The sequence below is a fragment of the Argiope bruennichi genome, chromosome 3 (assembly GCF_947563725.1).
Source record: "Argiope bruennichi chromosome 3, qqArgBrue1.1, whole genome shotgun sequence".
Lineage (NCBI taxonomy): Eukaryota > Metazoa > Arthropoda > Arachnida > Araneae > Araneidae > Argiope > Argiope bruennichi.
The window spans coordinates 97,815,498-97,843,085 of NC_079153.1; the positions used below are offsets into that span (position 1 = coordinate 97,815,498).

Here is a 27,588-nt window from a genome sequence, read left to right on the forward strand (position 1 = left end):
TTTGATGCGATTTCCACTTAATTAACCTTTACATTGTTCTGTTTTTTTTTCCTAAAAATTCCATTTTTATGCGATTAATCAACTAAGAAAGTCACTGCAATGTTCAAACCTAATCATAATTTTATGTTAAATTACACTTTCCCTTAAAAAAAAGTCATTTGGGACAAATTTATCATAGTTTGCAAAAGCCCTCATCAGAAAATAACCAATTGACATCAGAGTGTAATTTGTTCTCTTGCTTCAACAGTCACTTCTTCTTCTTCTCTTATTACATTTCAAAAAAAAAATGTTCCAAATGAAGAGAGATCGAATTATAAAAAAAAATAAAAAATGGCGCTAGACCAGTTTTAAATTCCAACAATTAATGTACCCTTATCACGTGTACGTTTGAAGAGAAACGAAAACGAGAGAGAAAGTGAAAAAGAAGAAATAAAAGAAAAAAAATCATTCATGTTCTGCCATTTTGGGTTCCAAAATGGCGTTTAATACGAGAAATCTGTCCTCATTAAAGACTGCTTTTGGATTTTTCTCTAGAAAACTGCTAATGATCCGAATACTAGAAAAAGCCGTGGGCAAAACCCTTGAGAAAAGTCGGTAGAAAGTAAGAATAAGATTATCTGGAAAAGAGGTAGAGAAAAAAAAAATTGGAAAAGACTTTGGAGCGAATTCCAACAAGGACCGAAGTAATTATATGCAAATAAGGAGCCGTAACATCAAACTCATTTTGAAAGCTCCTTATTTTTTTCCTTACGTCTTATTTTAATTCCAACTTTTTCCCTTGTGCGAGTTGTCCCTCGGTGGAGTAACAATGAAGGAAATGAAGGATTTTATTTTAGCACGTAATCTTTTAGTTATAACACATAACTCTGTGTTCCATGTATACGACTAAGTATCTTCGAAGAATAATCTTCCGAAGCAGCCTGCTCTTGACTGGAATATCTTTATTTGAATACATTTACATAAATCTGTCCTGTGATGAGTATAATTATATTCTCCTTTAAATTTAATTACCCTGCCTAGGCGTTATTTTAGTCATCGTAAGAGAGTTTTGAAGGATTTAGAAGCTTAGAGAAGATTATAAATTTTGTTTGTCTTTTAATGTACTTGATACAAATAATTTTTAAGGAATTTCATTGTATTTAATACAAGAATTTTTATCTCAATTTTCTAAAAATGGAATTTTGTTCAAAATTTGATAGAAATTTACAAATTTAGTATAATACAGAAATTTATTCGTCTTGATTAAAACATTTTCGAATTATCATATTCAAAGACAAACAAATAAGACTTCAAAAATGTACTTTTTGAACTCAGATAAAAATGAGATTACTTGAAATTTCGTGACCGAATTTTTGGCGACGGTTTTCACTTTCATTAATATTCCATATACAGAAAAAAGGAATTTGAAACATCAGTAATACATAAGTCTGAACTGTTCTAGCATATGTTCTTGAACATTAGTGTTCATGCCTTTAGTATTTCTCCATTTTTTTTCCAAATTTTTAAAGTTTTAATTTTTTCGGAACAAAAATATCTTAAATGTGAATGATTTGACTTTGCGTCTTATGAAATGAGATGTGCATAACTCATAGATTGATTTATTTCCTAATTTATGTCCCGTTTAGAAGTTAACAGTAATGTTCTTGATTTTGAATCCTTTAAAAAAATTAATACGATGATTAATTTGTCAGTCTATTTCCGAATTTCTACACCACACGAAAGGTGGGAATGAGATCTACATTACTTATGAAAGCTTAGTTTGATTGTTTAGAAGGCTTAGTTTAGTTTACTTATTAACTGTTTAAGACTTAATTTATGTAGAAACTAATGGTGATGTTGGTAATTTTGAATTCTGGTTAAATAACCAGTACGATTCTTAAGCTACCAGCCTATTTCCGAATTTCCACATTATACAAAAGGAATTTCATGCTTCCAAGAACATAAAGGGCATCGATTCACTTACACGTGAATCCTTCATTCATATTTAATCCAGAAATTGTGATTGAACCCGTGAGTCACATCACCACAATTTCAGATATGGCAAATTACTAAATATATAAAATGTTGCATTAAGTACTTAAGTAGTTTTAACTATGCGCTTTATTTCTTGATAACGCAAGAAATTGATTGCATACATATTATTGTATACATTAATTTTATGTAGCAGAATTGTATATATTGAATAAATTGTATGTAAACTTGTATAAATTAGACAGTTTTATCTGACTAGTCTAAGTTATTTCCAAACAAACTTAGATTATTTATTTAATTTTTTAAAATATTGATTGTAGACATATTCATATATGCTATATTACAGAGTAGCATAGGAAAGATGCGGAATTTTATATAATCTGTGTAAAATTATAGGATTCTTTCAAAGAAATATTAATTCTAATTTTCATAAGAGTCCTGTCCTTCCAATGAATAAAATGTTTTTTATTCACTTACTGAATGTTACAGGGTGGGTTTGTTGATTATTATATTGATTTTTGAAATATGTTTGTTTTCATAAAAGAAAATGTGTAGCATAGTTTTTGAAAAATAATAACCAGATTTATTCCTGCTGTAATTTTGGTAGTCACTGGTTTTCAATAATATTTTTGTTGTTTGTGTTTTTACAGGATTAATCATTAGTAGTCTCAATGGACTTTGATCGCCACAGACCTCCGCGCCAAAAAAGTGCGCCAACCAGCGACAATGAATCAAAGTACTACTTCTCGGACGTTGGCGATGCAAGCCGTTCAAAAAGCTCTAAGCAGCTCAGGAGGCGCAAAAATCCAGAGGAATCTGACGCCAAAGACAGCCACAAAGGAAAAAGTTTCCAATCTGAAAAAAGAGAGCTGAAATTTCAAAGACCTGATGAAAAAGAAAAGCATTTTCCTGATCACTATCAATTAAGAAGCGGTAAGATTTGTTTAGAAAAAAAATTATTTATTTATGAAGTTTAAGTGTATAACCAGAATTTATAAAGAAAGTAGTTCATTAATTGAACATTAATATATGATACATAATTTAATAAAAAATACAGTAGAAAAGGAATTTGCTACATCCACAAATCAATCAATAATTACAGGTACTGCTGTTTGAAAAAAAAATTATTTATTAAATTTAAATATATTACCAGAATTTCTAAACAACAGGTTACTTCATTCGTGTATGAATGTCTGATACATAATTTAACAAAAAAAAGTAAAAAAGGAATTTACCACATCCACAAATCAATCAATAAATATAGGTGCTGCTGTTTGAAAAAAAAATATTTATTAAATTTAAGTGTATTACCATAATTTCTAAAGAACGTATTATATTATTTATAAATCAATGTCTGATACATAATTTAACAAAAAACAGTAGAAAAGGAATCTACTACTACCACGAATAGATCAATAATTATATGCACTGCTGCTTCAAAAAAAATATTACCAAAACATATTACCAAACATATTAGAAACATTTTACCAAAATTTCTAAAGAACATGTTACATCATTTGTTAATCAATGTTTGATACAAAATTTAACAACAACAAAAAAAAAAATTACTACGTCCACTAATCAATCAATAATTTTAGGTGCTGTTCTCAGAAGAATTCATAGTACAAGATGGTTTGACTTATTTTTTTAGAAAATATTAACTTTCAAATATTTTTTTCCAGAATAATAAACATTTGGAAACAATAAAAACAACTTTTAAATGCAACATTAGAATAGAATCTATATTATTTAGTTCGTACACTTCAATTATTTAACACCCGACTCGCTAGATGTATCATAATTTGGCAGTATTTGAGAATTAAAAAAATGAAGGAATTAGCGATTTCATTCCACAGAAAGTCGCATAATATTTGTCTGTAATCAAAATATATTGCCTTTTAATTTTGTCTTTTGATATTTTCTCAGACGAAATATTTTCTGATTTACACACGTAACACCGAGATGCGGTGTACTTTAGAAAACGAAGATGTTACCTATATCCCCTTTATAGAGACACATTCTTTAGGGCAAGACTATTCCTGAAAACCTGCATTAATCATGTATCAAAATGTTTTTTCCCTGATGTAATTCACTTTTCACAATTTGAATTCTATAATATTGATTTTTCTAATACCAGTTAAAGTAGAAGTAGCTAAAGTCTTATGAATTTTGAAATCTTTTTGTTAAAATTTTATTTCTCATGATTTTCTGTCTCTGTATGAATTTTCTACATTACAAACTACCTGTCATGCCAGAGAATGCCTTACACTTCAGTGGCGCATAATACTTGCGAAATATTTTTTGGCGTGAATTTAGCATTTATACTGAATCTATCGTGTCATTCTTGGCGATTAATCCCTGGTATGCGTTAATAGTATCCAATAACTGAATTTGTGTTTTAGATGCATTTTTCCCAACCATTTGAAACAAAAATTTGGCACAAAACTGCACTTGTAGTCAAAAAATCCCATGACAAATTTGATATATTTAAACCATTGCGTTCTTCATTTTATAATTACCGTGTTACCTTATATCAGAGTAGTCGAACAGGCTGACTTTTTCTGAAAGGATCTTGCCAAAAATTTCATAGAAATCTAGAAATATGATGCAAATACCTTATACTAAATTTCATCTGCCTAGCTCAAAGAGGTCTTGAGCCATTTTTGTTACAGTAAGACAGACGAACATTTTCCAAAAATGTATCTTTCGAACTCAGGGGGGGGGGGTCTAAAATATAGAGGTTCATCAAAATCGCGAGTTCGAATTTTTTTAACGATTGTAATATTTTTTTTTTTCGTATATTTCATAAACTAGGAAGTAAAAAGGGAAGAAATGCAATAGAAATCTGTACAATTATAGAAAATGAGCATTTTGTTTTTCAAATAACAGACTTAACAGTTAGCAATGAATATATTCTATAATGTATAAGTATTATTAGTTTTATCTGTTTTCGTAAAAATTCATGAAAAAACCATGACCAATCGATTGATTAATGATTTCGCGAATTTCCTGATATTTATTATATTCAGCTTCCTGATATTTATTACTTCAGCTTTATTAAAAACATATATCTAATATTTTATAAGCTTTACTTAAGTTATGTTCGGAACGAATTAATTTTTTAAAACTATACATAGGAATTTCTTCTTTAGTTACAGATATTAAGAAAAAAATAATGGAACATGAAAATATTGACAGGTTTTTATTTTGACCGGAAGAAATAAAAGTCTTTTGAATTTAAATTTTAGTTTCTAATTCAATATAATCTGTTTTTACATCTGAATATTATAGTACATGTCTAGAAAATTTCTTTCAGAAATAAATTATTTCAAACTTTGTAGTAACTTTTTATTCTCTTTTCTGTCTGCTGAAATCGTTTTCAAACTTAAAACTTATATTGGAACTAAATATTAAATGTCTCTGTATTTTCAGAAAAAAAAATTTAGTCTGAATAAATATTTGGAAGAAATATCGTTTGAATAATATTTATTTTTAAAATTAAATAAAATTTAATGCCTGTAAGGGTATTAATATGAATTTTTTATCCTTATATTAAATTCTTTCCAACCGGAGCCTGAAAATAAAAATAATGAATTAATTTTCTAATTTTTTTTATTAAAATTATTTTTTAGTTTTAGCAGCTCAAATTTTCATAATTTTTTCAAGAATAGAATATTTATATTTCTTAATGTAAGAATATATGTAAAAAGGGAATTTCAAAACATTCTAATTTCCTGATATTTATTATTTTTTAACTAGTAATAATTTTATAAAACTTATTCTAACTTTTTTCTTTTCTATAGTTGAATAACTAAAATTTAAATTTAATTTATTTTCCCCCGTTATATTTTTTATGTATTATAATCTTTTAAAAAAAGGTTTTTTATTGAATAAAACTGATGCCAAATTAGAAAAGAATCTTCTCAAAAATAAAATCATTGATGTCTGTTTCACTTTCAGGAACTTATATAATTTTGACTTTATACTTACATAAAATGTGCGGAAATTCATTAATTTAAGTTGGAAATTGACTTTTTTTCATCTTTAATGAAATACTTTTAATTTAATTAATACTTTTGTCCTGTTAAAAAATAGTATGATTAGTAAATTATATACAGAAGAAAATTCAATTAATTTGAAAATTCATTTATGATTACATTTTATGGAAGACTGATAAGCGCTAAATCAAACATCCACATCATGGTGTGGAATTCTGGAAAGTGGAGACTTATGCGGTCTTCTTTTTCCTCATATAACGGCGTGCAAATGTAACAAAGTAAAACTGTAAACAAAATATTCCTAGCATATCAATCTCTTTAAATCATTTTTAGTTCATCGATTTTATTTAGAACATAAAAAAATATTGGGAAAAAAATTCTAAAGTATTTATCTTGGATTGCTCGTTAGATTTTAGATTTTAGTTACCGTTAGATTTTAAATTAATGAAATCGTAAATTATTTTAAGTCTATATTTATGTGTAATTCTTGTGAACAATACATATAAATAAATGTCAGCTTATATTTAATAAAATTGTGAGCTGTATTTAATCATTATTATATGTAATACATGCGTGTAATGCGTTCAAATCGTGTCAGAGAAATCACAAATTCAATACTTCGCCCCGCCGGAAAGCATACTTAATAACGGACCGGATAGCCGCAATAGCAACACTGGCAGGAACTGTGGTTGAGTCCTTCCGTCGCCATGACCGACCACGGTATAACACTTCTCTAAGGAAGTATGACCCGTCATCGATGGGAAGAACCTGACCCCCACCTTTTCATGTACCCACAGGGGTGGCCAGAATCAACCACCATTCCGGAAGCTTCTCATCCTCAATTACGAGGTCCCCCCCCCTCGGGAAGCGTGTGAGAGTAAAGTAGATTTCACTTAATAAAATAATAAGCTACTTTTATTCACTATTTATATGAAATACTTTTAAAAAACTAAAATGATTTTCCAATGAAATAAATTGCTATTTATACGAAGACTATAAGAAATTATATGAAATACGTTAGATGCTATTAAGTTTCCCAAGGTGAGTGAGTTCATTTAGAATAGCAGCCTTCAATGAAGCTATACATAGGTTTAATTTGAGACTTAGTTTGTGACATGAGCAATGCTCAGATGATGAGGATAGTATCTGAATCGACGATTCCCTCCGACGCACTCTTACCCAATACAGCACGAGAATATTTGATTTTTCATAGAATTTAACCCCTTACACAAGGCGGGTTTTCTCGGAAAACTTTCCAACTTTTTCTGTAACTTTCCAACGCAGTAATCAAAACTCCATCCTACAGCCTATAGACTATCGATCCACAACTTGTTTTTAAACCACAAAAACTAGGACCGCTTGTAATCCACAGATGTCATTTGCATGTTGTACTATATTATTGCTATATTTCACTTTATAAATTATTTTTGGAGTTAAATAAAAAGTGGCAAATGTATTTTTTTCCGAGTTAATGACCTTCAGAAATGATACAAAATTTAATAACAATGTTCATAGCACAGTAATTTATTAACACGTAAATTTATATCTACTCGTCGAAATTACACATTCTTACAAATTCAACGACCCCCCCCCTTACAAAATGATTTTATGCATTTGGTTGGATAGTTGAAATTTATTATTCTACGAAATGCGTAAGAAAATTTTTAATTCACTTCCACTCTCTTACCCATTGGTACTTTATTCATCACTTTAATTTTAAAATTAGTTTTCAAAAATATGTGGAGCATTCTATTAACAAAAGTTTAAGCAAAAAGTGTGTTTTAAAGGAAATTAAATATGCTCTGTCAGAAATTAATAAAAATATATTTTTCTCTGATATTCATAGCAATAGGCTTTAAGTTTGTTGAGGAAAATATTTCTTGACAATAGAAATGAAATATAGAATTTTATAAAAGTTTGAAGTGAATTTTTATTATTAAAATAATCGATTTTTGGAAGTGTTAGTATTATCTGGGATCATACTCTAAACTAAGTTTTCACCGAAAATTCTGATCTAAATTGCTAAATATTATAGCATTATATTACGCATTTATATAGCGTTTTATTCATAATACCATCAGCAAAATAGATCTTTATTAATAAGAAAATACCAAAGGTCCGGAGAGTTTTATTGGCAATTTCAGCGCATGGTGTTCTCCAGAACCAGAACTTCAAATTCGGAGAATAAATAATTGAAATTTTTTTTAATGTTATGCACAACAAAATTTAAAACATATTGCTACAAAATTACTCTAGAATTCCGCCTTTCAAAAATAATTTAACATCTCTTATCAAAAAGAATAAGCGAAAAATCTTATTCTATCTTTTTCCTCAACGCTCTAATAAATTTTATTTTACTTTCCTAACTTTTTTCAACTCAAAAAAAGCAGATAAAAAATAAAAATCTAGATAACAAGATTATTGGAAAATATCGCCGTAGATACAAATTCTTTTGTATAAAAAAAAAATATACCTATCAGTTTTCTTTCTTTCTTTTTTTTTCTTTTGTCAGAACCACTCCGGCAACATTACATGCTGAAATACTTTCCTTATTACACAGAAATTCGGCAGATTCCCGCCTCACAAACTAATTTTATCGGTATCCATGGCAACTGCATCCGGAGCTCTATTTAAACCGGAGGCTCTTACACCTGGCCCTCTTGTGACACGTGCTCGTGACGCGTTGGGCGTTTGATTGACGAATGAGGTTCCAATTAGGGGCGGCTTTTGAAATACGTCATCAAGTAGGTCATTTTGTTGAGAACGAGATCGATTAAAGGAGTTTCCTTTCGCACATCTGGGGATTTTCTTATCCTGGACGGAATAGAGAAAACTTATTTTATCTCATCTTACCTAATTTATTCAATTTCTTAAGAAATTTTATTTTGTTTCGGCCTTATTTATATCTATACTACGTTATTTGGTTTTTATTGTTTTACTAGCCGCCTTAAGCGACCAACTGATTCGCAGGAAATACTGGTTGTGGAGAGATTTAATAACGATTAAATCTCTTTTACGTTTATTTCATGATTCCTCTAATAAAGAACTTCAAGCATCAAATTATGGCAAAAATTAAAGTCCTGTTATTTTAATAGTGTACACGTTTTCTGTTATTTACCCACTTGAGTCTTTCTACTGGATTTGAATCCAATGATATCACAGTGCAATTAAAAACTTAAGTGTCACCATTTTCCGTTTCAATCTTCATGTTGACTTTTGCGGCAACCCATTTTCACTTTCTATTGTATGAAAAAATTTCTTTGTAAATAATTAGTGGATTCTTCCTTTCTAATCTTTTAACAATAGAGAAAAAATATTTTCTATAAAATATTTCAAGAAACAATGAACAATGCGGCTATGAAATATTTTGTTAAAAATTGCATGAAAGAATTTAAGTTATCATCCTTAAAATTAAATTACGCATAAATTAAATAGGTATAATTAAAAATCATTTCTTTATTTCTTTATCGTACACATAGCATAGAGAAATTATTGTAATGGACGAAAAATTCGAACTAGAGATTTTGACGAATCACCTCATTTTAAATCACCCCGAGTTCAAAAACCACATTTTTGAGAAAATATCCGTCTGTTTGTCTGTTACAAAGATAACTCAAAAACTCTTTGAGCTAGACTTGTGAAATTTGGTATACGGTCGTTACACCAAATTTGCTGATTTCCATCAAATTTTGAATAAAATCTGATGCGAGGAAGTCCGGCTGTTCGAATATAAATTAACACGATAATTATAAAATGAAGAGAGCTACATAGATAAACTTCGGTATACAAATTTAAAATCTATTATGTAGACACCTCAAATTTTGAGGCAAATATAACAACGGGTTGAAAATCCATGCGTCTGTACTTTCAGAAACATGTAAACGCTTTATTATTTCAAAAACGTAGCTATTTAAATATATCAAATTTGGTGTGGGATTTTAGGACTACAAGTGCAGTTTTGTGTGAAATTTTTGTTTTAATCGATTGAGAAAAACATGTATAAAACACAAATTCAATTTTTCGACACTATTAACTGTATGACATGGATTAATCGCCAAGGAGGACGTGACAAATTCAGTAAAAATTCTAAATTCGCTCCAAATGTTAATATTTCGTAATTATTGTAGGCCAATACCATGCAAGGCCTTCTCTGGCATAAGTTATTAGAAAGTAGGCGAGAAAGTTTGGTGAAGATCATTCAAGCTTTTAAAATGATCTGGATCAGTAATCACCTTACTTTCAAATATTTCCCACATTTTCTAATAAGAACATGAAAATGTTAGACAATTCAAATTGACGAATATGACTCCTCTTAACATGTATAAGAAATCAAAAGATAAAAAAAAGAAAGCTATTTGAAATAATATTGCATGTTAAATGGAAGATCTATCCATGTAACTATTATAGCTGAAGCTATAAACTATTCACTTCATTATAATTTATATTATAAATTTTTTAATATAATTTTTAATTTCAACAAGAATAAGGGCATAAGCTTTTAAATTAAGAATTTTATCAGTTTCATTAAAGCTTTAAGTAATCAGATTTTTTTAACTTTCATAATAATATTTTTTTTTTTTAGTTGCTATGTTATAAAACTAAAAATGTCGTCTTTAAATAATGAAGACTACGTGCCAAAATTACGAAAGTTTATTTTATTTTATAAAATAAACATTAAAAAAAATAAAGTAAATAAATGAGCGAGTTCATGAACTAATATCGTGTCACATTCTGAAAAAGGAAAAAGAACGACCCAATCATGTTCGCAAGCATTATGTTGCCTCTTGACTTGAATGTTCGCCAAGAAATTTTCGCCAAAGAAAAAAAAAAAAAAAAAAGTTGAATTTTAAAGGCGTAATACTTCATTTTTCGCCATCGCAACATTACTTTTTTTTTCTCGTTCCTTGTTTCTTTATTATTTGTTTATTTTAAATTGCGCTTGATAACATAATTTCTCCGGTGCACACTTGATAGCACTAGCACAAAAGATGATGCATAGTTCATCTCGTTTTTCTCTTGTTTCCGTTATACGTTAGTGTGTTTCTCTTCGGTGTTTACACAAAAGCTTCGCAGTGCAAAAACAAACAAAAGTTTTTCATTATATAGTAGAAGGGAGAAAAAAAAGCCATAAAGAAAAAATGGCGGATTCAAGAAACGAGACTGTAAAGAATGGAAAAATTAGCATGGACGCATTGGAAGGCGGAATTCTTAATCACAATAAATTATTTTTCTTCTTTTTTTACCATGCTTTTTTTTTAAATATTGCTAAGGAGGACAGCGGTATAAGGAATTTCAATTCCTGATACAATGGTTTTTGGATTTTCAATTTAAAAAGTTATCGGAGCATATTTTTGTTACTGTAGTCATTATGTAAATTTTTCTCGCTTTCAGATGTTGTACAATTCAGAAAAAACAATTCAAATTTTTAAATGAAGAATGATTTATAAAAAGTGGTAGTGGATTTTTATAGTGATAGCAAAAGCTTGCTTACTTTCAACTGCGAAAGTTTTTATAGCGGTATTACTCAGATTTCATGGATGGAAATACGTTGTATGTAGATTTAAATAAAGAAAAAAACTTCGTGTTGAATCAGTCAACAGTTTACTGTTTGAAATATTAGTTTAATTCAATTCATCTTTTTCATCTTCATTTCATTGTATCATATTATGACGGTTAAAATTTGATTAATCGGAATTAAAATTTGCTGTAGGTGCTATTATTGCCATATCGGCTTTCGTTTACAACATGGATCTTTAGATTAAGAACAGTTACAATTTTAATATGTCTTTTCAAAGCGCTAATTCTAGAAGATGAATAGGAAATTTCTTTTTACTAATGGAAAGTAAAATCTGTGATCTCTTCTGTCCACCCATAGAATTACATATTCTTGTTTTCCCACATTAGCGATATAAACAGACATGGCATATGTAATTTATTGCCTTGTTTATAGTGTATATACTTCTAGTTATATTTTACTAACAGCTGGCCACCTTTAGTGACCAGTTGTTTTGGCTGAATATTGGCATCGTTTAATTCCAATATGGTATCTAATACTTCATGATTCCCTCAGAAAAGTACTTATATTTATCAAATATAAAAGATATGGTTGAAAGATAAGAAGCGGAACTGTTTTGATAGCCTTACATTTCCTCTATATTTTCCGATGAATCTTCCGAATGGAGTTAAGTCCCATGATGTCATAGTAACATTATACTTTCATGTCTGCACGATTCTGAAAGATTTTTTTTCTCTACCTTTTTGCAAGCACACAATTCAATATAACGTAATAAATTTAGCTTCTTTTTAAGAAATGACATGTGTAAAATGTGTCATTTATCGAGGTTATTGCAAAAAAAATTAAAGTTTGATTTTATATATATATATATATATATTCAAGTTTTCAATGATAAAATAACTCTATTTTAACAAAACTCTGCATTCATATAATATTTCTCTTTCTGATAATAGAGTGCAAAACTGTCCCCTGAAATACAAGACTTAAACCTATTTTGCTAGGTTTAAACGGGCCGCGGTGGCCTGGTGGTAAGGTCTCGGCTTCGAAACCGCAGGGTTTCAGGTTCGAGACCCGATTCCACCGAAAAACCGTCGTGTAAGGAGGTCTGTTGCACGTTAAATCCGTACTGATTAAACGTCCTTCCGCTGGTGTGGAGAGGGGGGTGCCAACTCAGGTGTCGTCCTCGTCATCTGACCGAGGTTCAAAATTACGAGGTCCGTCCCAAAATAGCCCTAGTGTTGCTTCAAACGGGACGTTAATATAACTAAAACTAAGCTAGATTAAAACATCAAATTTGAGGTTTCATTGGACGCGATTGACGTACGTGACATTTGATGGTGATATATCAATAGTGCCATATTGGTATCATCGGCAAATAGCAACCGACTTGCTAATAACTCCACACTAGTGCCACCGGATGTAAAAGTATTAAAAGCATAACTCTGTTTTTAATATATTGGGTTAGCAACTAAGTAATTGCGGATTTTTTTTAGAAAATCAAAGACAGTTTTTTCATGGAACTAAATAACTTTATTCTTTAATGTATTGCCCATTGTGATCAATGACCTTTTGCCATCTTTCAGGCAGCATCATAATCCCAGGTTCATAAAACTTCTGGTTTTTATTAGCAAAAAACTGAATCAGGTACGATTTGACATCATCATCATTATTGAAATTTTTACCATTCAAGGAGTTTTGTAAAGATCGAAAAAAAAGTAATCAGATGGTGCAATGTCAGGACTATATGGTGGATGTGGCAAAACATCCCAACCAAGCTCCAATAATTTTTGCCGAGTGACCAAAGATGTGTGTGGCCTTGCATTGTCATGATGGAATACAACACCTTTTCGATTTGTCGATTCGGGCCGCTTTTCTTCAACTGCATTGTTTAATTTCGTTAGTTGTTCAATGTAGACATCAGAATTGATCGTTTGGTTGGGTGGTAAGAGTTCAAAGTAGACAATTCCTTTGTAATCCCACCAAACTGATAACAAAACCTTCTTTTGATGAATATCAGCTTTTGATGTTGTTTGAGTTGGTTCACCTAGCCTGCTCCACGATCTTTTCCGCTTGATATTCTTGTAAACAACCCATTTTTCATCGCCAGTTATCAGTCGTTTTAAAAATGGATCATTTTCATTACGTTTCTTTAGCAAATCGCAGCTGTTAATGCGTTGCGTTAAATGCGTTTCTTTCAGTTCGTGAGGAATCCATGTATCGAGTTTTTGAACATAGCCAAGTTGTTTTAAGGGATTTTCAATGCATGTATGTGATACATGAAGCTTCTCTGCAATCTCACGTGTTGTACTGCGACGATCCGAATCGATTATTGCTTTGATTAGGTCGTCATCAACTTCAACTGGACGACCAGAGCGTTTTTCATCTTTGAGTGAAAAATCACCGAACGAAATTTGGCAAACCAATTTTGACACTGCCGTTCTTTTAAGGCTTCGTCACCATAAACAGCACATAACTTTTTATGAGCTTGCTATGCGTTTTTCCCTTTGTGGAAATAAAAAAGCAAAATATGACGAAAATGTTCCTTTTGATTTTCCATTTTTCAACGAACGCCATACGAAAACTACGCAACCGATCAAAAAACTTTTTTTACTGATTGACAGCTGAATTGCCAACTATCAAATAACAAAATGTGTTTTACATTTGTACTACGTCTGCAAACCTAAAAATTCAACTGAATCCATCTATGAGTGAAATCCGCAATTACTTAGTTGCCAACCCAATATATTCTTATTCTGCGTTGTGCTTTGCGTTATTTCGCCTTCTTATCCCTTATGCAGATGGCAATGGCAATAAGCAAAATGTCTTTCTTAGCTTAAAACAATAGAATTAAATTGCGCGATTAGATATTAAATGAAGCAATGAAAACAGTTTGAATTTCATTGCAACAATGGTATTTATGAATGAAGTATATATTTAGATACATATTTTTAAAATGTCATTGTAGTTTAATGAGTGTCATTAAAAAGATAATTTTCTGAATTTTAAAAAAGGGTAAAATTATATATTTGAAATAGTTTCTTCGGATGTTATTGAATAATTTTTTTTAATGGCTCCGAGTTGCTTTCTTCCGTCTTTCTAATTCCAAGTCATACGGCCGATTACATTTAAACGCCAATACACATACGCACACACATTTTTTCCTGTATTAGCAGTAGAGATAAATGTATTGTAAGTGTCTGACTTGAGTGATTAGTATTACGTTCCCTTTATTATGACATTATGCATGTAAAGACGCATGCATAATTATGACATTATGCATGTAAAGACGACGTTAGCATAGAGTCTAAGATATATCTAATAGGATAGACATAAGAAATAATTACTGAATATTTAAATAACCACTTGCAGAACATAACTGAGACTATGAAACGCACATTAATGGGTATGGGTACATACTATTTCACGATGCCTGATGTGAAAAGTCTGTGGCACGAATGTTTCCCATGTGACCAAAGAAATCATATAGACAATAGATTCGCACGTACAAAATGGAGGATTTAAATATTTAAATGCCTCATGCATTGCACTTTTTTTTGCGGAGATCATTTTAATTTCGCATTTCTACATATTTTTTTAATTATTCAACATATTTATTATTTATTTTAGATTAATTTGTTTTTGTTTCCATGACTACATCACATCTATATTTGAATCCAATACATTTAATTGGATTTTTGATGTTTGTAAATGTTGGAATAAATAACCATATTGAAACAAATAGGAACCTGACCAAGGACACTTGACAAAGTACTATTATTGTCATTATAGTTTTTTATAATTAATAAAATTTTCATTATTTTACAAATAATAGCCATTTTATGAATAGAGCTGCTTGCTGCCCCTTTCAGCGAAGAAGCCCAAAGGGAATTTTCTAATTGGAAATTCACCGTCGCATTCACATAACATTAAAGCTCCCTTTTGGTTTTGCGCAATTTGTTTCAGTCGCCGTTTAAAAGAAAACTATAATCAACGGTTATCCATGCAACTGTTTTGAATAACGCTGCATAATTTTCAAAGTTTTATTTGCTATTTTTAATCCATTTCATAAGTCACTATATTTTTACGGAACTCTTATCACAACTTATCATCCAAATTATGAATTATACTTTCCAAATTATAGTATCGTTAATTTTGTATGAATTCACGAATCCTTTTAATGCCACGACTATTTCTACATTTATTACTGCAGAAGGTGAAACGATTGAGTTCACTAGAAAAAATTCCGAAGATTTTGAAAGAATTGACTGAGTTTTGGTCGTTTGTTAAAGTTGAATACCCAGTAATGAAAGCTAAATTTTTGAAAATTTAAAAATTCCCTTTTGCTACTTATTACTTGTGCGAATTTAAAATGTGTTTCGCATATTTTTATCTAACCTTTTCAAAAATTATTGGCTATTTTTGCAAAAAGTAGTTGTAGTTCTATATAGAGTGACATAACAATAATTGTCATTTTATTTTTCTCGTATCCAATTATTTTATATTTATTTTTTTGTTTTATTACTTGATTCTGCTATTTAAAAATGAGCCAACTGTCGCCCTCCATTTTCATTTTTCATGTTGCAATTTTCGGCTGTGCATTTCTATTGGTTGTTTCTTGGCAATGCTTTTATTATTATTATTATTATTCGATTTGTGCAGAGTTTGGAACTTGTATGTATGGGTGCCTTGGAAAATTTCATTTCTTATTCTGCTTTTTTTAACTTTCTGGTTTTTTAAGAACGGAATTTGGAAATCATTTAAGGAATGATATTTGCGATGTTATTTCATTAATATTTTTGTAATATTTTTCAAAATTTTTCAACCAACTTAAAAATAGCTTTTCACTTGGCTTAAATTAAAAATAGTTCTTATCATATATTCGTGCACGATCATTTTAGTTCGATTATGTTACAAAACATATAATATTTTTAAAATGGGTTAGAAAACATGAAAATATTGTAATCAATGTGATTTTAATAATAATCTATTCAGATTTTTAATTCCTACATCGGTAAACTATTTATACTGAATATATTACAAATACTCATATTGTCTTCGATATGTAGACCAAATATTCTCTATTTTGTTTTTAACTGATAAATAATTTTCTTAAAATGATTTTCGTCACATTAAATATTGCGTATATTGAAGTAAGATTTTTATACTATAAATTATAAATATAAGGCAAAAAACAGAAAATCTCACATGTGGTGAAAGATTTATCGAATTTTGAATTTTTCTTTTGTTCACTGATTATCTGGAAATCCAATTTAATTGAAATATTCACCCACGAAGAGTAGTTCCAGATTGCCTCCTCATCCAAATGCGCTGCACTTTATTTATTTAGGAATTTAATTAAACAAACATTTAAATTAGTCTTCTCATTTGCAATCTGATAGGGCGTCGTTCCTATCCCGGTATCCTGGAATCAGAATTAAATAGAATTTTTCTTCATGAAATAGAATTGCGACAGAAAATAATTTCTTTGTTTTCTGGTATTTGATCAAATTTCGTATTAAGAGCGGATTTCTTTCAATAAGATTCCTTTGAAAAATAATTGAATGAAAGAATTTGAAATAGAAAATTTTTCGAACATTTTTTTAAAAACAAAATTTTATTGAAATCGGTATTCAAGATTAATATTAGATTCCATCATTTTTAGACTTGTATTTAACTTGCTTTTATGTTTTGCAATCAGTTTTTTCCCAACTCGCTGATATCACAATCGACTACTCTGACCCACCCAAGTAACATTAAAAATGAATAACAAGACCGTCGCTACAGCACTGGCAATAAACAAAGGTTGAGTACTATGGGCCATCACCGGCTACGGTATAACCAATCCCGTAGCATGCACGTCCCATCATTGGTAAGGAATAGACATCCTAAACTATTGCTAATACCAATCAGGGCGTCTAGAACAAACTAACATTTCGTTAACTTCACTTTATCATATCTGAGTGGACTCTTTGAGAAATTAACTCCCAAATATACTAATTTTAATGTTCTGTGCATTCGAGCACTAGATCCCCAAACTTTTAAACATTATAAATAGTTTTTTTTTAGAAAACTTATCAAAAGCAATTCACTTTCCCCTTGGAGTATTGAATTTTTTTCTTAGACAAGTAGCTCATGCTCTTTAGTGCTACAGCACAGCTCTATTTTTTACGGAACAAAAATGAAAAATAATATTTAAATCAAAAAATGTTTTTAAATGATAATTTATAAACTATTTTTGAAAAAAAAATTAATAAAAAAACATTAATTAAAAAATGTATTAAATACGCAAATCATGAGGAACCGATTAAAAATTAATGCTCTAAAACTCAATTGAGCGTTCTGAGCAAAAAGGAATTTTCAATCAAATGCTAAGATACTGCATGGAAACCCAGCTTAGAAATAACCCGCTGATTTGAGAAATAGTCAAAGCGATTCATATATCGTGTGAAAAATGCCAATTTTTTATGTACGTATGCGTTATAATATGTATACGTTAAAAAAATTTATTATTTTTCATTTCTAATCATTCGACGCGAGTCGTTTGTTTGCGTATTGCGTTAGTTTTTGTTGTGTTGTTATTATGTGGTTGATAAATATTTTATTTCCACATCACAATTTTGGAAATAGTGTAAGAATGCATATACATTCAAGATCTTGTTGTAATCTACTTAAGTTGACTCGTGACCCAATAGTGGTTCATGATTCCGAGTTCGGAAACTTCTACACTAGATTATTGGATTGGTGATTAGAACGGATATCTGAAATGGATGTATCTCTGCTGAATGTACTAGTGTATTTTAGGTGAGACTGTATTATTTTGATAAATTCGTATTTTAATTATTATTTAAGCGATTAATTTAATTAAACATTTATTTTATACACATGACACCACTTAGTTTTTGTGTTTACATAAAAGGATTTCAAAATTTCATATTATTTTATTAGAATGAATTATAAATTAAAAAGTATGAAATAAATCAAACTTTTCTAATTTTTATACACTAATTAAAATGCGTTTACAAAAGCTTCTAAAATTATTTCCTTGTTGAACTTTCAGTAATAAATTATATGCAGTCATCAGATACACAAATATCGATGATGAAAAATTTGCAGAGAAGTAATGACAGTTATATCATTTCTTTACTCTGGTGGTACATTTAATCAAATTTGATATAATTTGATAATAATATTAAATTTGATACATTCTAATAAGATCATTCATTCGCAAGTCATTCATTCATTCATCCAGAAGAGCAAACTCAGCAGTTTGGTTTTAGAGAATTAATCAAACCTTCAGAAGAAGAACATCCTAGCATGAAGGAGGCCAGAAGGCTGCCAGAAATGGTGATACTGGAAAAAAGATGTTTAAAATTTGCAACAGATATTGTGATGATAGTTACAGAAAACCTAGAACTTTAAAAATTTAGTTTCAATAACATCTATGTCGAATGTTTCAAATCAAATGCTAAGTTTCTCTTAATTCTTCTACTCAGCATAAAGAAAGAAAAAAACAATATGATCATAAATAAATGCTAGATGGCATGCGCAGTTACCATTGTCATGTGACTATGGAGTCGCATGAAATGACTACATTGTACTCGCAGTTTCTACTTTCATAGTTGCTAAAATCTAAAAACTAAGAGATTTTGTTTATCTTTTTTAAATGTTCAGATTTTCATATTGTATGTGTTTCCTTATTGCTGTTTTCATTATAAATGCACCCTTTACAAATATTAGCATCATTCCAGCATGTCGCTATCTTTGACTTAATTCATTCTCGCTCAACGATTAGTTGCTTGGAAGTCGAAGTTTATATTTATATGACACCGTAACGGAGTTTCTACTCTATTACATAGTAGATAAAAATACGAGGGCCCCCTTTTTTTTGCTTTATTTTTTCGCCGTTGCCTCTCTTCCAGTCTTGCCATTATCTCTTGAATGTCTCGGATGATTTATTGCGAAATCACTCTAAGTTGCTTTCACCCTTTTTTCTTTTTTTCTTTTTTCTTACTTATTTTATCTTACTTTTTAATGGCCTTCCAGTTCCTCTAATGCGCTTATTTTCAGCAATTTTTACAGAGTTAAAAAAAATTGTAAGCTGATTTCCTCCGAATTTGTTTCGCTTTATATAACTTGTATTAAAGATGATACAGCGGCCTGCTCACCAGTGGAAACATGCTTGATCAATCAATATATGGCGACTTTTCTTTCCGTGCTTAAATCCATGGCAGAGATATACAGATGTAACACTGAAGCGAGAGAGAATTAAGTTATTTTCTAATGGCAAGGGAGGTTTACTTTTCCGAAACAGTTTTATTTTATCCGTCGCTCGAAGAAGAATATAGTAAATGCAGATAAAGCATAATGTGAAATTGATAAAATAATTTTAAAAATTATTTTTTGAATTTTCTTTTTTTTTATTTTATTGATTTTTTTCACATAAAAATGTTATTTATAACATTAAAAAATTATGAAATCTAATATTTTCGATTGGCATTAATATAATTCCTAGAAAAATTATCCTAAAATTGCTCCTTTCAGCAATTTTTATCCCTATTTGTCAGTTCTTCCGTGATTTTTTAGATAGTTATGAAGTTACTTTTGTTATGTGAATTAGTCCCATTGTTTTATGGATAATTAACCTACAAGCCTTGTTTCTGTATTTATCCAACTAGTACTAGGGAAGTGATCGGACCTGAGCCTTTCTTCAATCTTTTCTGGGTCCTAAACTTTCGTAGGGCTTCAGCCGCCGATTCGTTGCTGACATAAAACAACTTTACCAATAGTGCTTTATCCACCAGTGTCAACATCTTAATACAAACCTTATGCAAACCTTTAGAAATGATGTGTCAATCGCTCACTCTGCCTTTCATAAGACTTTAATTTGCATATTTCCACTGATTTGCTTGTGTGCTGCAGCGCCCTCTATTGACAAATTTTTGAATTATTATTTTTTCTGAATCAAAAAAAAATCCCGCTTCATGAGAATAATAGTTTCGCAAACCGCATTCAAATATACCCAATCCTTCAATTTTTATGAATTTTTAAAGTATTTACAAATTTATGGGACACCCGGTATATAATATAATATAATATATTCTTAGAAAGTAGATACGTTAAAATCTTCGTTTAACTATAATGTCGTATAATAGTTACACTGAATACTCTTTTTGAAATAAAAATCACAATGCAAATTAAAGAATATTTTAACGCCCTAAAAGTCATAATAAAAGATAATGAATTATTATCTTTATATTGTATGTCTAAGAATTTAAATTTTGCTTTCAATTTTACATAGAAAGTTAGAAATGTATATCAGATTATATTTGATGATAGCATGGAAATAGAATGTTTTGGAATCCAAGATCATTAAAAACTTTAATTCTGTCTCAATAAGAAAAACAATAAAATCTCAACTTGAGAATAATTTGAATAATCTTAATTCGACTAATCAATGAGTAACTTTTTTTTTCAAAGAAAATGGTTAATTGATGAATCCTGTAAGATTGCTTAAGGCTTGCGGTCTTTGCAACAATCTGAACTTCTCGCCTTCAAAACTGTTTTCTCCAAAAACAAAAGTTATCCAACGCCTCGTTAATTGTGTAACGAAAAGATGAAAGGATTTACCCATAAGCCTACTCGTTCCTGTACTTATCCATGTGCGAGCTCGCCATTTCGCTCGCCAAATTCGAACTCGGAATTCCATACATAATTGCTGAAAAGTCTTAACCATTTATCCTTTACAGTTTCAATTTAGGAAGTTGCGTCGCTCCGAAATCTATTGTTGCCTTTTCAAGCAGAACAATTAAAGATCAGGGAATCCGGTTCTTTTGAAGTTCTCTTTTGTCTTCAACTGACTCCGATTAAATCTTATTCGAAACAATGTCTGCGCCCAAACATTTATTAAAGATAAAAGGTAAACTGAATAATTTGCTTAATGCCACACAAGAATTCTCAGCGAAGTCTTTGCGAAAATGCAAATTTCGAATCATTTATTCCGCCTTCTGAAATCGAACCATTTTATAATTACGGTTTTCCCTATCATTTCGGTTGGTCTTTTCTCTCCTGCAGACGATAAAAGAGTTATAACGATCGTTTGGCGAAAAATGGAAATGAGTTATTCTTTTAAAACTATGTGATGTTGCCATTCACGCTCCTGTTATAATCCATTTCCGTCGTTTCCTCGAAAGCACAAATTGATTCCTTGTCGGAAGCATCGCCATCTCTTGAATCGTAATCGAAAATTCTTGAAAAGAGAAGGCATCGAAAAATTATCGGAAATTGACTCTTGAAAACTATCGAAAAGCGAAATCGCAAACTTTTATGGATATTAATTAGGGATGGCAATGCGAAGTGGTGATCTCTTTTAGAAAATTTTGTTCTGGTTTTGAAAATGTCTTTAATTATTGTCCTATTTCCCCTAAACAAAAGGAAAAGTTGGAAGTGATAGCGGGAGTCAAAATACAGAAAGGACTTTCGAATTTTGATCTTTTAATTAGTTTCCGTGTACTATTGAATTATCTCATTGCTTTATGCACATAAATTATTTCCTATAAGTTGTACTAATGATAATAAAATTATCTATGTCGTAATTTTGCAATGAAAGGATGATTGCTGCTTTCTTTAACAAAAGCAAATTGATAAGAATAAAATGAATGTAGTAACTAAACTCACTAACGGATGATTACAATACACAATTTCAACGAAGGGAGTTATATTTTATCTTACTAAAGACTGCTTAGTATTTTCTTGATCAATGATTTTGTATGTCTGCATTAAAAGTGAATATTTTTATCATAAAATTAATTAAAAACTTTAGGTATCTTGATTGGAAGAAAATAAAGACAAAGGATAAAGAATGTGGTAAAATGTTAGTTGTATTGTATTGAATATTGTCTCCGACCAAGAATATCAAAAGCCATTCGAGCATAACAGAATGAAATCATTTTTTTTAAATTAATTAATATTATTTTAAAATTAAGTGAATATTTTTATCGTAAAATTAATTAAAAACTTTAGGTATCTTGATTGAAAGAAAATAAAGACAAAGGATAAAGAATATGGTAAAATGTTTGTTGTATTGTATTGAATATTGTCCCCGACCAAGGATATCAAAAGCCATTCGAGCATAACAGAATGAAATCATTTTTTTTAAATTACTATCTTAAATTTTAAATTTCCTAATTATTTGTAATTTTTATTAACGCATATCGACAATCGTTAATGACAGATTACTAGTCGTATTAGTTGATCGATGTAATTTAAATCCTGTGCTGTTTAGATTAAAAAACAGAATTCATTGATGTTCGAATGCCTAAATTTTGAAAATCTTAAAATAAATTATGTAAGTACCAATTATGAAAACACTTGAAAATTGGTATATGAAATAATGGCTGTCATACTGGACACAACATCTGTTATCTTAACTTTCAAGGTATCAATTCCTTCAACTAGCGTGGCAAACATTCTGTTTTTTATGTAACTTCAAAACTGGCATTGAATATTAATAACCGTTTTAAATTAATGCAACAAAAGATGACACGGAACTTTTTGAGCATCTATTATTTCGAAAGCATAAATACACAGTAGCAAAACATACCCAAACTATATATAAGAAAACTACTTGAAGTAAACAGCGGCATATGAACATAAACTCTCTATTAAGCAACCGCAATGGCACTAAACACTTAGAAGGAACTCGCAGAAGATGAACACTCGCATCTCTTGACTCGTCTTCTGACTCACTCTCCCAATGACCGACTCTTGCCTGCGCCCCCTCCACCATTTTTTCCAGGTTGCGCGAATAAGATTCGACTGTTCCAGAATAAATTTCAGAACTGGAGTCCTAATGGAGTTATCGCCGAGATTCTAGAATATTCGGATCCTTCATTTTTGTAGCCAAAGTCACCGAATTCGTTGTCAAGTAACCAACTGATCATTAATTTTGCCGCCAAGGTCAGAAGTCATTAACTCAGCATCATTTCTGTAAATTCCATTTATACATCAGTAAAATTATGTTGCTTAGCTGGAGACTTACTGAGCAGGAAAGTAATATTATAAATTAGTAACAATATGCAAGGTATCTGCGCTGCATATTTGCCAGTAAATAATTTATAAAATATTAGAGATAAGCATATATTTTTAATCATGCTCCATATTAAATAGAAAGGTTATTTCAATCAATAAATGTACTTCCGAAAAAATTAACTATCTGAATTTTTTTACCTTTTCCCGAAGCTGTTAGTCATATTTCAGTATATTTGATATGATAACATTTTTAACAAGAAATGTTTTCTTTCTCTACCATCAGAATTGATCGAATTATAAAGTTTAAAATTGCAATACTTTATGCCAATTAGAGGACGCAGGCAGGAAGAACCTGGAGTCAAATGGACATTCACTAAAATGCTCGAAAATCATCTATAATTTTGATTTTCAAAGCTTCATAACTCAATCGAGTTTCGTCGTTGAAGGGTGGAACTCTCCATATTTAAAGGCGAATATTTCGTCTGGTGGATATTTTATTAACTACTAGCCGCCTTTGGCAACCAGCCGGTTCGCCAATCTTAATGTTCGTTTAAATTTTAATAATTAAATAGGTTGAACCGGAGTTTAACCCCCTTCTTCGCCAAGTTGCGATAACGCGCCAAAGCTGGCAATCTTTATTATGCACTATAATTGAACACCTGCCCCTTTGCTTTTGAACATTTCGCAAAGCCGTTGTTGGCGATTTTTAAAAATTGCGCAAGACGGGGGTTAAACTCCGGTCGTACCATTAAATATTTTACGCAATTCCAACTTTAATAGATTCTTCAGCAAAATATTTTAAAGCTTCACATTTTGATAGTCATATAATTCACTCATAATATTATAAAGGCCTTCAGTCATAACGTGATACGTATCTCTCTAATTTTCTGTTACCCCTCGTAGAATTTATGCTTTAAATTAAAGTTTAAATGATTAATCTGCAATTAATATAATAATATTTTTTACTGAAACAAAGCCTTTTATCAATAATATGATTACTGATAATAGAGTCACTGAGCGTTTAAACTTTATGGGCACTAAAGAATATCTTTAATTTATGTAATATCTCAAGAGTTGGTCAACAAAATTTTCTTAGATTCATTATGAGCAGATCGATTAATTAACAATGTTTAAATTTAAATGCATCAAACACTAAGAAAATAAAATGAATCGTTTAAAATAATCGGTCGAAAAATGGTTTAAAAAAACTACTTAAAAAACGATGTACTTAAAACTATAAGCATATACAAAAAAAATATGTAACTAACATAAATACAATTTAATTACAAAAGCATGCAACTAACCTAAAAATAATTTAAATCATCCGTTGATAATGGTTGTCATGGCAACAATCAGAAAACAATGCGCATGCGTGAATTTTCTTCGCCAGTTACGGTAACGAAAATGCGTGAATTTTTCTACGCCAGTTGGGGTAACGCTATGCAGATTATACATTTTTAATTTCCTTTATTCTGTGTTATTTCAATTCAAAAGTACTTCAGAATGAATCTGAAACATGGATTAATTAACAATGTTTAATTTTAAATGCATAAAACATTAAGAAAATAAACAGAATCGTTTGAAATAATCCGCCGAAAAATATTAACCCTAGCCTCATTATTGTTGGGAGAAAAAAAAACTGAAGCCTTACTCATTTGGCGGTGGGGAAAATGGAAGATTTTTTTGGCGGAAAAGTTGGCGGTGGGGAAAATGGAAGATTTTTTTGGCGGGAAAGTTAGTTTTTAATTAATAATTAAAATTTGTAAAAAAGGGACCCCAGGTGCACATTCCCGACCTCTAAGGTATACATGTACCAAATTTTATAGCTGTATGTCAAATGACCTGGCCTGTAGAGCGCCAACACACACACACATTGAGCTTTATTATAAATATAGATGACTCATGGCGCTGATGTATTGCATAAACATAGAAACTCCACAAAGGAACATTTTGCAATTTTTTTCAAAAGGACAGTTATTCGCTCAAAAATGCAAAATATAATTATTTATAGAATTTTAACGTTTGGAAGTCTGAATTTGTCTCAGTGGTTTAGAAATTAGCTGCTCTGCAACAATTACAGCGAACAGTCTGTAGATATAAACAATACAAATGAAAAATTGATTCTAAGCTTTTATTTCGAAATTTTTACAAACTGAATTGTGCCGCATGTTACATTCTAATTTATGCGAACTATCGAGGATCAGAAAAACTGAATCCATCAACAAAAGATTTGAAATTTGCAGGTACAAAAATATTATGTCCAGATACACATCCACCAGACTTAATACCCAGACATAATGTTGATCGTCACATCCAAAACATTTCTTAAACGAAATAATAAAGGTTTAAAATTAATCTACTGATTAACATTTTAAAAGTCAAATGATGTTGATAATCACATGATCAGCTAGATGCAGAAGCTCTACGGAATTCGCAAATTGACCCTGGTTGTCAGTGATCATTATAGCCATCATTATATTATATAATGATCATTATCTATCGTGACTACTCGTCTGAAATCAACTCCAAATGAATATTTCTCCAACATATTTAAATCTTTAGTTGAGCTTTATATTAAGTGGCTTAATGCCAGATCTTAGTTTCCGTCCAATGTGCCGTGAAAATTGCTTCTGAATGAAATAAATCTACGCACTTTTAAACTGGATGTTAGAAGCTTACCAGCATTCCACAGTTTGAAGTTGAAATATTCGATTCCTTTACACTTTTGTATGAGTTCTTGTTAAGCGGATATTTATGATTAATCCTTTGTTTCTAAAGCTGTTAGTTTTATATATCTTGAATGGATTGACATTTGCTTCCTTTCTTTAATATGATGTACTGAATTTCTCGAGTTTTTAAATGTCTTTAAGTATAGCTTGTTAAATCTTCTATGTTATTCTAAACAGCTTTTTACTTTTCAGTTTTATTAAGACTATAAATAAATGCTTTATCAGTGAAATTTGAGAAAGCGGGCTTTTTACATCAAATACCTCAAGTTTCTCTTTACATTGTATTAAAAAAAATTATTGTGTGAAATTATTAATTTAAATTAGAAAAAAAATTCAGAGATCGGGATAATACAACGATTAAGAAATTATAATTTCCTTCTAAAGACCGATGAAAATAAAATATTTGAATATTACATAGAGGGAAAGCTTAAAGTTTTGTTTCTGCACATTTGGTGAGGAAGCCTATCAATTCAAATATCATCATCTGAATAATTTTAAAGCAAGTATGACAGTTATTCCAAAATAGTCTTCGTGTTATTTCAAAAGACGATTTTTTTTTAAATTTTTTGCTGTTTTCAGCTCTATATCCTATATTCTTCATCACTTCCAGTCACCCGGTCACTATTCCAGCCATTAAAGTCCTGGTTTAAATCTTGAAAAATCAAGTCAGTGTAATTTAATATCTGTCTCTGCATTTAATCATTGATTGGTATTTAATTAATGTTTTATTTTTGTGGATAGTTTAGTTATATTAACATCCCATTTTAAAGCAATACTTGGGCTATTTTGGTACGGTCCTCGTAATTTTGAACCGTGGTCAGATGACGAGGAGGACACCTGAGCTGACAACCCCTCTCCAATCTTCCATACCACACCAGGGGTAGGACGTTTGGCCCCGAAGGATTTAACGTGCACCAGACCCGCTTACACGACGGTTCTTCGGTGGAATCCGGTCTCGAATCTGAAGATACAAGAGAGCGGTCTCTTTATTTTTGAGGAATATCTCTTTATGTATATTGCACCAGTTTTTCTTTTTAGTAGTGGAGGCGGGGTTAAGAATAGAGTTTGAAGCAAATATCAATCCCATAGAATATTTCAAACTAAATTGTTGAATAGAAAACGTTGAAAATTTTTTCGTTCCTTTTTTTAAACAAGTCTTTACATCCGCTTTTCAAACAACCTGTTATTTATATCATGCTTAGTGTATTTTACAGGCTTTCAACACCGTTGTGAAATTATACGATATAATTATTTCCAAAACAATAAGCAGATTTTATTTCTCTCTCCATCTTTTATTTCATTAGATGTTATTCCAAATCAATAGATCATCGCGAGAAAAAAAATGACT

The 27,588-nt window shown here is 30.2% G+C and overlaps 1 protein-coding gene across 3 annotated transcripts in view; it reads left to right on the forward strand.

Moving 5' to 3' along the window:
* The window catches only part of LOC129962675 (teneurin-m-like), a 707,945-nt gene that overhangs the window by 452,449 nt on the left and 227,908 nt on the right, over positions 1 to 27,588 (forward strand). For all 3 annotated transcript variants that reach the window (XM_056076579.1, XM_056076581.1, XM_056076580.1), the window contains one exon: positions 2,622 to 2,904. In XM_056076579.1, coding sequence (XP_055932554.1) covers positions 2,643 to 2,904 — 262 coding nt within the window. In that variant the 5' untranslated portion in view covers positions 2,622 to 2,642. The remainder of the gene's footprint in view (positions 1 to 2,621; positions 2,905 to 27,588) is intronic.